Source organism: Oncorhynchus tshawytscha, linkage group LG14 (genome assembly GCF_018296145.1).
Source record: "Oncorhynchus tshawytscha isolate Ot180627B linkage group LG14, Otsh_v2.0, whole genome shotgun sequence".
Classification (NCBI taxonomy): Eukaryota; Metazoa; Chordata; class Actinopteri; order Salmoniformes; family Salmonidae; genus Oncorhynchus; species Oncorhynchus tshawytscha.
Window position 1 is genome coordinate 49,958,363 of NC_056442.1, and position 12,232 is coordinate 49,970,594.

Below are 12,232 nucleotides of genomic sequence, written 5' to 3' on the forward strand. Positions count from 1 at the left end.
TGAGAGAAAGAGAGAGCCCACCAGAGAGAGAGAGAAAGAGAGAGACCACCAGAGAGTGAGAGAAAGAGGGAGACCACCAGAGAGAGAGAGAAAGAGAGAGCCCACCAGAGTGACAGAAAGAGGGAGACCACCAGAGAGTGAGAGAAAGAGGGAGACCACCAGAGAGAGAGAGAGAGGGAGCCCACCAAGAGGGAGCCCACCAGAGAGAGAGAGAGAGAGAAAGAGGAAGACCACCAGAGAGAGAGAGAGAAGAGGAAGACCCACCAGAGAGAGAAAGAGGAAGACCCACCAGAGAGAGAGAGAAAGGGAGCCCACCAGAGAGAGAGAGAAAGAGGGAGCCCACCAGAGAGAGAAAGAGGGAGCCCACCAGAGAGAGAGAGAAAGAGGGAGACCACCAGAGAGACAGAAAGAGGGAGACCACCAGAGAGTGAGAGAAAGAGGGAGACCACCAGAGTGAGAGAAAGAGGGAGCCCACCAGAGAGAGAAAGAGGGGAGCCCAGACCACCAGAGAGAGAGAAAGAGGGAGCCTAAGAGAGAAGACCCACCAGAGAGAGAGAGAGAGGGAAGACCCACCAGAGAGAGAAAAAGAGGAAGACCACCAGAGAGAGAGAGAAAGAGGAAGACCACCAGAGAGAGAAAGAGGAACCAGACCACCAGAGAGAGAGAGAAAGAAAGACCACCAGAGAAGACCACCAGAGAGAGAGAGAAAGAGGAAGACCACCAGAGAGAGAAAGAGGAAGACCACCAGAGAGAGAGAGAGAAAGAGGAAGACCACCAGAGAGAGAAAGAGGAAGACCACCAGAGAGAGAAAGAGGAAGAACACCAGAGAGAGAGAGAGAAAGAGGGAGCCCACCAGAGAGAGAAAGAGAAAGACCACCAGAGAGAGAAAGAGGAAGACCACCAGAGAGAGGTCATAGGCGTGTAAATTCCTCTGCTTACAGCAGTGTAATAAGTGGAATGTGCTACTATGACTCCGTCTCCCATCACTGACTCCTATAGTTACTATGAAAGCTGTTTACCAGTGTGTCCAGATGTTATCACAGACTACCACGGTCACTATCAAAGCTGTTTTACTAGTGTGTCCAGATGTTATCACAGACTCCCACGGTCACTATGAAAGCTGTTTACCAGTGTGTCCAGATGTTATCACAGACTCCCACGGTCACTATGAAAGCTGTTTACCAGTGTGTCCAGATGTTATCACAGACTCCCACGGTCACTATGAAAGCTTTTTACTAGTGTGTCCAGATGTTATCACAGACTCCCACGGTCACTATGAAAGCTGTTTACCAGTGTGTCCAGATGTTATCACAGACTCCCACGGTCACTATGAAAGCTGTTTACTAGTGTGTCCAGATGTTATCACAGACTCCCACGGTCACTATGAAAGCTGTTTACCAGTGTGTCCAGATGTTATCACAGACTCCCACGGTCACTATGAAAGCTGTTTACCAGTGTGTCCAGATGTTATCACAGACTCCCACGGTCACTATGAAAGCTGTTTAGCAGTGTGTCCAGATGTTATCACAGACTCCCACGGTCACTATGAAAGCTGTTTACTAGTGTGTCCAGATGTTATCACAGACTCCCACAGTCACTATCAAAGCTGTTTTACTAGTGTGTCCAGATGTTATCACAGACTCCCACGGTCACTATGAAAGCTGTTTACCAGTGTGTCCAGATGTTATCACAGACTCCTACTGTCATTATCAAAGCTGTTAACCAGTGTGTTCAGACGTTACTGGACACGGCCATAGTCTTTGATAGGGCCCAATCCCAAATGGACCCCTAGACCCAGGGGTGTAAAGTACTTAAGTAAAAATACTTTAAAGTACTACTTAAGTAGTTTTTGGGGGGTATCTGTATTTTACTTTACTATTTATAATTTTGACAACAGTTATTTCACTACATTCCTAAAGAAAATATTGTCTGGTTTACTACATACATTTTTCCTGACAACCAAACATACTTTTTGAATGCTTAGCAGGACAGGAAAATGGTCCAATTCATTTTATCAAGAGAACATCTGGTCATCCCTACTGCCACTGATCTGGCGGACTCACGAAATACAAATCATTTGTTTGTAAATTATGTGTGTTTGGAGTGTGCCCCCGGATATCCGTAAATTTAAAAAACAAGAAAATCAAAGTCTGGTTTGCTTAATATAAGGAATTTGAAATTATTTATATTCTGAACTAGAATATAAAAGCAACAATTTCAAAGATTTAACTGAGTTACAGTTCATAGAAGGACATCAGTCAAGAGAAATCCTTTCATTAGGCCCTAATATACGGATTTCACATGACTGGTCAAGGGCGCAGCCATAGGTGGGCCTGGGAGGGAATAGGCCCACCCACTTGGGAGCCAGGCCCAGCCAATTAACATTAAATTCTCTGGCAACAGCTCTGCCTGACATTCCTGCAGTCAGCATGCCAAATGCACAGTGCCTCAAAACTTTGTGGCATTGTGTTGTATGACAAAACTGCACATTTTAGAGTGGCCTTTTGTTGTCCCCAGCACAAGGTGCACCTGTGTAATGATCATGCTGTTTAATCAGCTTCTTGATCTGCCACACCTGTCAGGTGGATGGATTATCATGACAAAGGATAAAATGCTCACTAACAGGGATGTAAAGAAACCTGGGCAAAACCTTTGAGAGAAATAAGCTTTTTGTGTACAGTTGTGGCCAAAAGTTGAGAATGACACAAATATTAATGTTCACAAGTCTGCTGCCTCAGTGTCTTTAGATATTTTTGTCAGATGTTACTATGGAATAGTGAAGTATAATTACAAGCATTTCATAAGTGTCAAAGGCTTTTATTGATAATTACATGAAGTTGATGCCAAGAGTCAATATTTGCAGTGTTGACCCTTCTTTTTTAAGACCTCTGCAATCCGCCCTGGCATGCTGTCAATTAACTTCTGGTCCACATCCAGACTGATGGCAGCCCATTCTTGCATAATCAATGCTTGGAGTTTGTCAGAATTTGTGGGTTTTTGTTTGTCCACCCGCCTCTTGAGAATTGACCACAACTTCTCAATGGGATAAAGTTCTGGGGAGTTTCCTGGCCATGGACCCAAAATATCTATGTTTTGTTCCCCGAGCCACTTAGTTATCACTTTTGCCTTATGGCAAGGTGCTCCATCATGCTGGAGAAGGCATTGTTCGTCACCAGACTGTTCCTGGATGGTGGGAGAAGTTGCTCTCGGAGGATGTGCTGGTACCATTCTTTATTCATGGCTGTGTCCTTAGGCAAAATTGTGAGTGAGCCCACTCCCTTAGCTGAGAAGCAACCCCACACATGAATGGTCTCAAGATGCACTCACACCTGCCTGCTGCCATTCCTCAGAAAGCTCTGTACTGGTGGTGCCCTGATCCAGCAGCTGAATCAACTTTAGGAGACGTTCCTGGCGCTTGCTGGACTTTCTTGGGCGCCCTGAAGCCTTCTTCACAACAATTGAACCACTCTCCTTAAAGTTCTTGATGATCCGATAAATGGTTGATTTAGGTGCAATATTACTGGCAGCAATATCCTTGCCTGTGAAGCCCTTTTTGTGCAAAGCAATGATGACGGCACGTGTTTCCTTGCAGGTAACCATGTTTGACAGAGGAAGAACAATGATTCCAAGCACCACCCTCCTTTTGAAGTGTCCAGTCTGTTTTTTAAACTCAATCAGCATGACAGAGTGATCTCCAGCCGTGTGTTAACGAGAGAATCACTGACATGTTAGCTGGTCCTTTTGTGGCAGGGCTGAAATGCAGTGGAAATGTTTTTTGGGGATTCAGTTCATTTGCATGGCAAAGAGGGACTCTGCAATTAGTGGCAATTAACTTGATCACTCTTCATAACATTCTGGAGTATATGCAAATTGCCATCATGCAAATTGAGGCAGCAGACTTTGAAAATTAATGTGTCATTCTGAACTTTTGGCCAAGACTGTATGTAAAACTGAGATCTTTGATTTTAGGTCATGAAATCAACACTTTACATGTAGCTTTTATTTTTCATACATTTATATTTCATTTTTATAAAGTATATTTAAAATCAAATAATTTTAGACTTACTCAAGTAGTATTTTACTGGGTTAGTTTCACTTGAGTACTTTTCTATTAAAATGTATCTTTACTTTTCCTTAAGTATGACAATGAGTAATTTTTCCACCACTGCCGAGACATAGACCCTACGCCTTATAAATGATTGGATTTGATTGATGAAAGCAATACGTTCAAGCTTCCACCTGTTATATACTCTCAGATCTCCACAAGTACATATGACGTAAGGTCTTGCCTACAGGTACATCTGAGATCGGGCCTAGGTGTGAAATTCTACAAGTGTATGATCAATAGAGCAAGGCTAGTTTAAGCAAAGCACAAACTCCAGTCTGAGTTAACGTCAGCTGGCTACCAGCTGACTACATCAAGCTAAACTGAGAAACCATCCACATGACGTTGCTATTTTGGTACGGTGCTCTATTTAAATTGACCACATCGACATACACGAGTTTCCTGACTCAACTGTACTATTTAGCTGTTTCGTTGCTGCAAGACGTGTTTCCTTCCAAGGCTTTGAAAGCTTGTGATCATGTAGTTACTGACGGGAATTAGTCAAAACCCCTACGTAATGAAGGTTGAGAGCTCTTATCAGAGGCCATCTAAGGCAACACTAAACACTGGGACGTTGCAATGTCTCGTGAACACATCCGCTTCAATTATGGGTATGAGAAAACAGTGCACAATATCCCTCCAAATTGAGCTGAATGAAGCAATGCATCAATCTATTCTGAATACAATAGGTAGCAGGGCATTCTCGATCCCGGAAGTCTTGTCGGTTCTCATTCACGATAAACCCATTCTGAGCCTCAAATCTCCCTCACGAGTGTGAGACACATGACTGTACATGCAGGCGTGCGCACCGGCTGTACCGGCCAGAGAGTATAGAACAGAGAGCGCGCACAGAAGCATCAGACGAATTTCTCCAATAACCGACACTCACGTGAGATAAGGCCAAAACGCCTACGGTGTACCTTAACTGCCATCGGTTCCCAACATCTGCACACGAACAGGACTGTTATGTAATATTACGAAACATAACGCTCCCTAAAATGGTTGTATTACATGTTGCCGTCAGTATACAATACATCCAATCTTTTTGATACACATACTCCGTTGACCACTCCACAGAACCTAATAACTACAGTTCTCTCCCGTCTCCCCATCCCGCTTCTTACGTTGTAACTTTGACAAGCCTTCAAACCTCTTACATTAATGACATGTAATTTATCCAAGTGAGGCCAAATAGCATAATACTAGAACGGGCCTGCCTGTGACCCCATTGGGGCAGTGTCACGCGTAATGCTTCTCCTACCTGCTATGTCCCAAAGCTGTAGCCGTACGGTTTCATGGTCCCAGTTAAGGACCTTCAGGGCGAAGTCCACTCCTATTGTGGCTCGGTAGTTTGGGCTGAAGTTCTGGTGGACATATCGCTTGATGATGCTAGTCTTTCCCACCCCCAGGTCCCCTATTACCAGGATCTTATAGAGGTGCTCCTTGTGATTGTTCTGCATGGCGACCGCGGAGCGCTACGGTAGGACATTAATACGCCGTGATAACGGTAGAGAAGAGACTGTGGAGCGGTGTGCTCCAGCGATCCTGAAGGAACGCCCAGAGAAGTGGGGCAGAAGAGGGTAACAGCGGGACCTTGTGACTGGCGGGCCTAAGGCGTAAGAGCTCGCAGCTGGGCTGACCCCATCTGAAGTTCATACAGTTATCTGAAAATGACTTAATTCTGAATAAATGGCAAGACATGCAACGTCCCATCAAGAATATTGAAGTTGAGCACATATAGTTTAAGATTTGCCCAGATGTCAATATATAAAAGTCACTGAACATATTTCTAAAACTTTATTTTTTCAAATGATAAAAAGGCAAACAAATCTGAACATGCATGATGTGATCTTATTGGAAAACTGACATTTCTAATGAAAGGCAACCACTTCTGAAGTGAGGAAAAAAAGGCACCAACATTGAATCATACTGCATCCCTTCCAACAGCATGAGCCAGTCCCTTTGAACATTCCCAGGAGACTCCAATTTACAGCATCAGCAGAGATAGGAGAGGACAGTACAGAGATGACTAGCAACAAGGTATATATTTAAGATCACAGGACAGTCTCCCCTGAGATTACAGATAAAGAGCAGAGGTTCTCTGCCCTCCTATCAATCACCAGACTAACTACAAAATACTAATAAAACTACAAATCCCAGTTACAGGGAATTATAGCAGGTTCCCTTTTGGCATCATTCACAAAATTGCATCTGACTGGCAAGGATCAGACTGTCTAGTGAGCGTGGGGAACACTTTTACAGTTAAACTCTGACAATGTCCCAGCCATTTCAAAATATTACATTTATATGCAATTGTAGACTTCAGGCTAGGTTCCAATTGAGAAAATGCCTAAAGATGAACCCTTTCCCTCCTACCCCCGTAGACCCTCTACAGTTTAGGGATGGGCTTGGCTGCCACAGCGATGCTCTCGATGGCGCATTCATCAGACCCCCGTCTGACCCTGAAGAAGCCCTCCTCGCCCCACTTCGTCCCCCAGCTGTTCTTCACCACCCAGAACTTCTGACCCGTGACGTGACATTGGCCGTAGCCCACCAGCAGCACCGCGTGGTTGGTCAGCTCAAACGGGTTGTAGGAGTCATGGAGGCCCGTGTGGTGGTAGATGCCCTCCTTGTAGTGCATGAAGTCAGGATACACCTGGACGAGAACAGTGTGAGGAAGACACCTGGCCATTTTGACTTAGAAAAACTAATGGCCATCACTCAGATAAGCCAATGCACAAGCCAATGTGTGTGTGTCCCACCTCAAAGGCCACCCCCATGGGTCCGTTCTTGACCAGTTCCAGCATCATGGCAGACTCACTGCAGCCTCCGTAGAACCCTCCGACGTAGCTGTAGTCCGAAGTGTAGTGGCGGAGACAGCCATCGGGAACGTCACACGGGGAATCTTTCCCAGCGTACGGATAACACGACTCTTCCACGATCCCAAAGTCCTGGACGTACTTCCCAATGAGGTAGGGGAAACCACCGTCACAACCTGAGAGGGAGGAGAGGGGGAAGTAAGAGGGCTTAGATATGGGAGAAATACACAAACACTGTTAAGGTACAATGATGCAGAGTGTGTTCACTCATTACCTTGGGAGTACTGGGAGCAGGACACGACCTGCTGTGGGCTGAAGATGGGAGTCTCGGTGTTGTTGGTTTGGAGCCGGACACGAGCCTCCAACATTCCCATTAAGGCAAAGGAATAGCAGCTACCACACGAAGCTGGAGCCCACAGAGTACCAATCAAACCCTGCACCGTCACAACCAATCAAAAACCTCACTGTAATATCAGTCACCACTAAGAACCAGACACCCGGTCAAGCAGTCCGTGGATCATCTTTAACCTGCAACTAGAGTTCTGTGGGAATGAATCCTAAAAGCCCATTTATGCTGGAGATGAAAATGTGGTCAGAGGCTTCACATGGGTGACGCAATTGTGGAGCCTCCGGAGGTATGCAGAGGCAAAATGAAGCTCCGTACCACATCGAGCCTCAAACTGTAACAATGCAGAGGGCGCCGTATAGCTCTATTGACATGATTGGTTGACAGGGCAGTACATCCTGTATAAACAAACTCACTTCCTTCCTTCACAGTAGTTCTGCAGCAAATGCTGTACGGCACTGTCGACCATGCAGAGCCTTCAGTAAGGGCCCCACTTCCTCACACAGCTATTAAAACCCCTCAACAGAGCCCCTAAATCCCAGCCGTTGCCCTCTCAGCCAGCTATGCAACAACTCGTGACACACGAGCATGTTGTCTGTGGGGTTGACACGGGCCACTATAATCCAGGAGGAACCATTGATTTATCAGTTCTCTAACTAGGACAGGCAGTGGTACGGTGTGCCCTGTAGAGGACATTCCCAAGGCCTCAGACACAGCAGAAAGGCTGAACATTAAACACATGGGTTGTGAGAGGAGACATTTTGCCAAGAGTCACGATAGACAAGTGTAGGCATTTGACCCGGCGTGCGTTACCCTGGTTGCGGACAGGACTGAGGTAGTTGACTCCGTTGACATCTCTCCAGTCCCAGCGCTCAGGGAGGCCGGCCGCCATCTTGGCTAGCGTTGATGTCACAGGGGCGGGGCCAACACGTCTGGGGAGGAGCATAGACTCATACAATAAGGGTACACCATGGACATTTTTTGCAATGAATCCAAAATGAGTGTTCCTATTGAACACCTTTAGGTACTACCTCCGTTTTAGAGTCCTGTTTCATACCTACTGACCACCAATGTGATCTCTACCCCACGGTCTCCTGAGGTGAACACTAGTCCCCCCCACACTATGGATTGGTGTCACCGTAATGACTGTACTTAGTTCAACATATTTGACACCAAACCATTCCTTTAAAACCCATGAGGGGGGAGTGAACGAGTGGAGAGAAATACAACTCAGCTGGGGGTTGAGAGAGAAAGAAACCTCAGGCATTTGTAAGCCCTTGTACAGAGTGCCTCTTACTATCCGTCATACCAGAGCAGTCTAGACGAGTTGGGGCCAGAGACCGTGTCCCATTATCCTAAAACAGAACCCTCTAGCCTTGGACTCATCTGCCATGACTATTCTCTCCAGGGGCACAACTGTCACTGTGGACCTGTCCCTCCCACATTATGAAATTGCTTTTGTCACCCCCAGTTTGATCGTTGGAATGTGATGCAAAGTGAGGCGAAGGTGTGCATCAGGACCATGCGGACGCTGCCGAGCAGTCAGGTGGGCTGTGTTTGACAGGATAAAATATAATAAATGATGCCCCCCCCCCACACTTAAAAAACAAAGTCCCTGATTGTCCCCCTTTTCTTTCAGAAGTAACAAATCTCACAGCTGACAGACATCCTGCTTCTTCCTTGTGTCAAGTTCGCCAAAATGAGTTTCATAATAATTGAATTCCTGTTTCAATACATAGAGTCACAAGGGAGTGACTGTACCTGGGGATGTGTGAAGCTGGTCCCCCAGCTCTGTGCATTAGCTGCTGCAGAGTGTAGGTCTCATGTTCGCTGTAGGCCATGGCTTTCCAGGAGCTCTGGGCCACGTTGATGGAGTCAATGAAGTCCAGGTTGTGTTTGTAGGACCTCTGGAGGAACCTGGGGGAGGGGAGGGAGGAATAAACAGACCTACACCAACCTGGGGGAGGGGAGGGAGGCGTAAACAGACCTACACAAACGTAAAGACTGATTCTACATAAAGTAAAGACTGATTCTGCATTGCTTGCTGTTTGGGGTTTTAGGCTGGGTTTCTGTATAGCACTTTGTGACATCAGCTGATGGGAGAAAAAATAAAATAAAATCAGGCTTTATAAATATACATGTGAATGACTTGATTGACATATACCCCACATGAGGAGTAAACAGACCTACACAGCCTGAAGGAATGAAAACAGAATGAACAAACGCAGGAGCACTAGAACAGCCAGAGGGAGAGAGCACTGCTCAGACCAGAACACATGAATCACACGAGCAGTGACTGACAGCCAATGTAAAAGAGTCTAAACTAAGCAGACTGCTTGTTTTTCAATATGAGCAATGCTCACACTACAATGGGACCATGGATGAAAATAGCCTTCTAGCCAATTATAGGACTTTAATGGGAAAACATAGGTGATTATTGGAGAGCATTATTACTGGGCACAGAGTGTCAAGCCTGCTATAAAACCCTGAGGCTACTCACAGGTCATTGGGATGGTAGCGGTGTGTGTCTATGGAGCGAGGGGGTGTTGGGACAACCCTCTTGGCAGTGAAGCAGGCCCAGTTGTTTCCCAGAGAATCATGGACCCAGCCTGGCAGAGTCTGGTCACAGTAGCTGGTCACCTCAGAGCCCTGCTCAGAGTACTGGAACAGAGAGGAGAAAAATCAGTCTGTACGAGGCGTCCCTGTGTGTTGTGTAGAAAGAGGACGATCACATATTGAATCTTTATGGCCCGAGTTAAAGATTAAAAAACACTAAAGCTACAAGTCAGTGATGTTTTATGCAAGTAGATGTGGCAGTTCCCCTGATAACCGCTTTCAATATGAGAGAGTGAGCAGACAGTGTGGTGTTATGAACAGCAGCAATGAGTAACTAACACTGGGCTTTTCCAGTGAAGCATGTGGTGTGTGTCACTGTGCTGAAACAAGTCCAGACAGTTTCAATAAGGAAGTACAAGTGACGTGCAGATGTCAGCTACACCATGTAGGAGGGACAATACTGAACATTTCCCCTGATAGTCACAAGGAAGTCACGTGAAAAAGGCAAACGAAATACAACCCCGAATGAAAAAGGGATCAACAGAACACTGAAAGTATCTTTGAAACACAAGCCTGAATATATCAATGTAGCAACTGAGATGTAAAAGTGAGATTAGTGATTGAACCACCAACCCTGCAATTACAGGACAGGTAACCAGCCATGTGTCTGAAACTTAATGTACAAGGCAGGAGGACTTCCATCGCGGCCGGCCGGCTCATCAGGAGGAATATTGATGGCATTGACGGAGCTAAACTGACCAAGATGCACCTCTAACACATAAAACCTCACAATTCTGCCCCAAAACAATGACAGTTCCTCTCAACCAGTAGCTTATGGGCTTTTTGGGTGAGAGCTGATGCCACCCTTTGATAATCAGAGCCCACTGTCAAAGACAAAGATGTGAAATATTTTGCTTGCCCATTCCCAGCACACCTCTCCAGGGAGCTGCTATAGAAACATCTGTGCAGCACGTCAACGTCCCATCAACAATCCTGTAGCAGATAGAATATGGTGGAACAAGGATGTGGTCTTTTCTGTAGCCTACAGGCTGGAGATTAAATGACAATGTAATTCCATATCCACCAAAAATGTTCCAGACCTCTTGACAGAGATCGTAGTATGCTACTGTTACAGACTAAAGTGTAACCCTGAATGAAACAAGTGAGAGCTTAAACCTGCCTTGAAGAAGCCAAACCACTTGTAGTCGTTGAGGACAACCTCAAAGCCCTGATTGTAGATGAGGGTGAAGAATCCCGTGTTCCCCAGGTCGTCCACCGCCACAGACAGCTTCTCCAGGCGCACCGTTATCGACTTATCAATGGTGTCTTTTTAAAACAGAGACATTTTGGTCATTACTTCAATTAAAATGGGAGCTTCTTCTGTACTGCAAAGTAAGACGGGGTAGACATGGTAACATTGGGCAGAGGTGAAAGTTGTAACAATAACACAATGCTCGATACAAAAGCTAAATCAATAGCCTACAAACTAAGGCAATAGACTACCGGGTCAAGTTAACACTTGAACCAATTAAAAGTGTGTTACTTTTAAGTGTGTTGATTGCTTAAAGCGTGAGGTCGTTCCGTATTTCCAGCTCTTACCCATCATAGAGCAGTTGATGCCTTTGCCTTGTCCCCCCTTCGATACTTGGAACACCCAGGAGCCCAACAGGTCTTCATATGTGCAGTTGGCCGGGGTATCAGCCTGGGAGCCCTCCACCCAGAGCAGGAACACACACAACAACACACCGCTCACCTTCATCGCGTCACACCACGCTCCTGTTTGCAGCACTACGCAGAGATTTGAATCAACGATAATAACTAGCAAGGAACTTGAGTCTAAGTATAAGAACAAATTACAAAGGTTAAGCTATATTTCCCCAAACTGCGATGCACCTGCGATACGTGTTTGTGCCTTGTCCTCTGCGATTTTGTACAATCAGAAGTAACTTCCCCTTCAGTCATATGACTCGCTGCAGCTTATCACGTGACTCGCTGGGGCTTTTTGAGAGAAGACAAATATTATTTATTATATTGTCAAGAAAGCCGAGTGACCCCCTCTAACAACGGAAATACATGTCCTCAATGATTGAAGGCAAATTAGGTCAGGTGGAACCATTGTGGCCAATGATGCACAACTTTGTCATTTTTCTCAAAGTTGCCGGAATGCAACGTGAATCCAATTATATCAGTACATTTGTAACAGCCTAAACATTACGAAACTTCTATTTGATCAAATTAGCCTCTAGTAACTCGACACTTTCACATACAGATTTTGGGCGAAGTAAATCCTCTCGCTTCACCTGTTCCTGTCTGGAGGAGAGGATCGAATTGGAAAGGGAAACTGCAAGTGTCGGTAATGACTTTGGGGTGTTCCTTGTTGAGGCAAATTACATTCAATTGGTTTTC

The 12,232-nt window shown here is 45.7% G+C and overlaps 2 protein-coding genes across 2 annotated transcripts in view; both read right to left on the reverse strand.

Annotated features, from left to right (window-relative positions):
* Positions 1–5,749, reverse strand: part of LOC112267481 (ras-related protein Rab-38-like) — a 16,154-nt gene extending 10,405 nt beyond the window's left edge. Inside the window, exon 1 of the mRNA XM_042297617.1 lies at positions 5,367–5,749. Within this exon, the coding sequence (XP_042153551.1) occupies positions 5,367–5,565 (199 nt within the window). The 5' untranslated portion in view covers positions 5,566–5,749. The remainder of the gene's footprint in view (positions 1–5,366) is intronic.
* Positions 5,750–5,887: 138 nt separating this feature from the next.
* ctsc (cathepsin C) lies at positions 5,888–11,783 on the reverse strand. Its single transcript, XM_042297616.1, has 8 exons — positions 11,426–11,783; positions 11,007–11,152; positions 9,771–9,931; positions 9,032–9,187; positions 8,084–8,202; positions 7,199–7,330; positions 6,868–7,100; positions 5,888–6,761 (listed from the first exon to the last, which is right to left on the reverse strand). The coding sequence occupies exons 1-8, from the start codon at positions 11,583–11,585 to the stop codon at positions 6,495–6,497; spliced, it is 1,374 nt and encodes a 457-aa protein (XP_042153550.1). The 5' UTR covers positions 11,586–11,783; the 3' UTR covers positions 5,888–6,494.
* Between the last annotated feature and the right edge of the window lie 449 nt (positions 11,784–12,232).

Bases quoted from the DNA above. Each gene is read 5' to 3' on its own strand.
- ctsc (XM_042297616.1), bottom strand. From the start codon at position 11,585: ATGAAGGTGAGCGGTGTGTTGTTGTGTGTGTTCCTGCTCTGGGTGGAG. The intron at 11,153-11,425 runs GTAAGAGCTGGA...TGTTTTAAAAAG, and splicing joins CATCAACTGCTCTATGATGG to ACACCATTGATAAGTCGATA. The intron at 9,188-9,770 runs GTGAGTAGCCTC...CCCCTCCCCCAG, and splicing joins CGCTACCATCCCAATGACCT to GTTCCTCCAGAGGTCCTACA.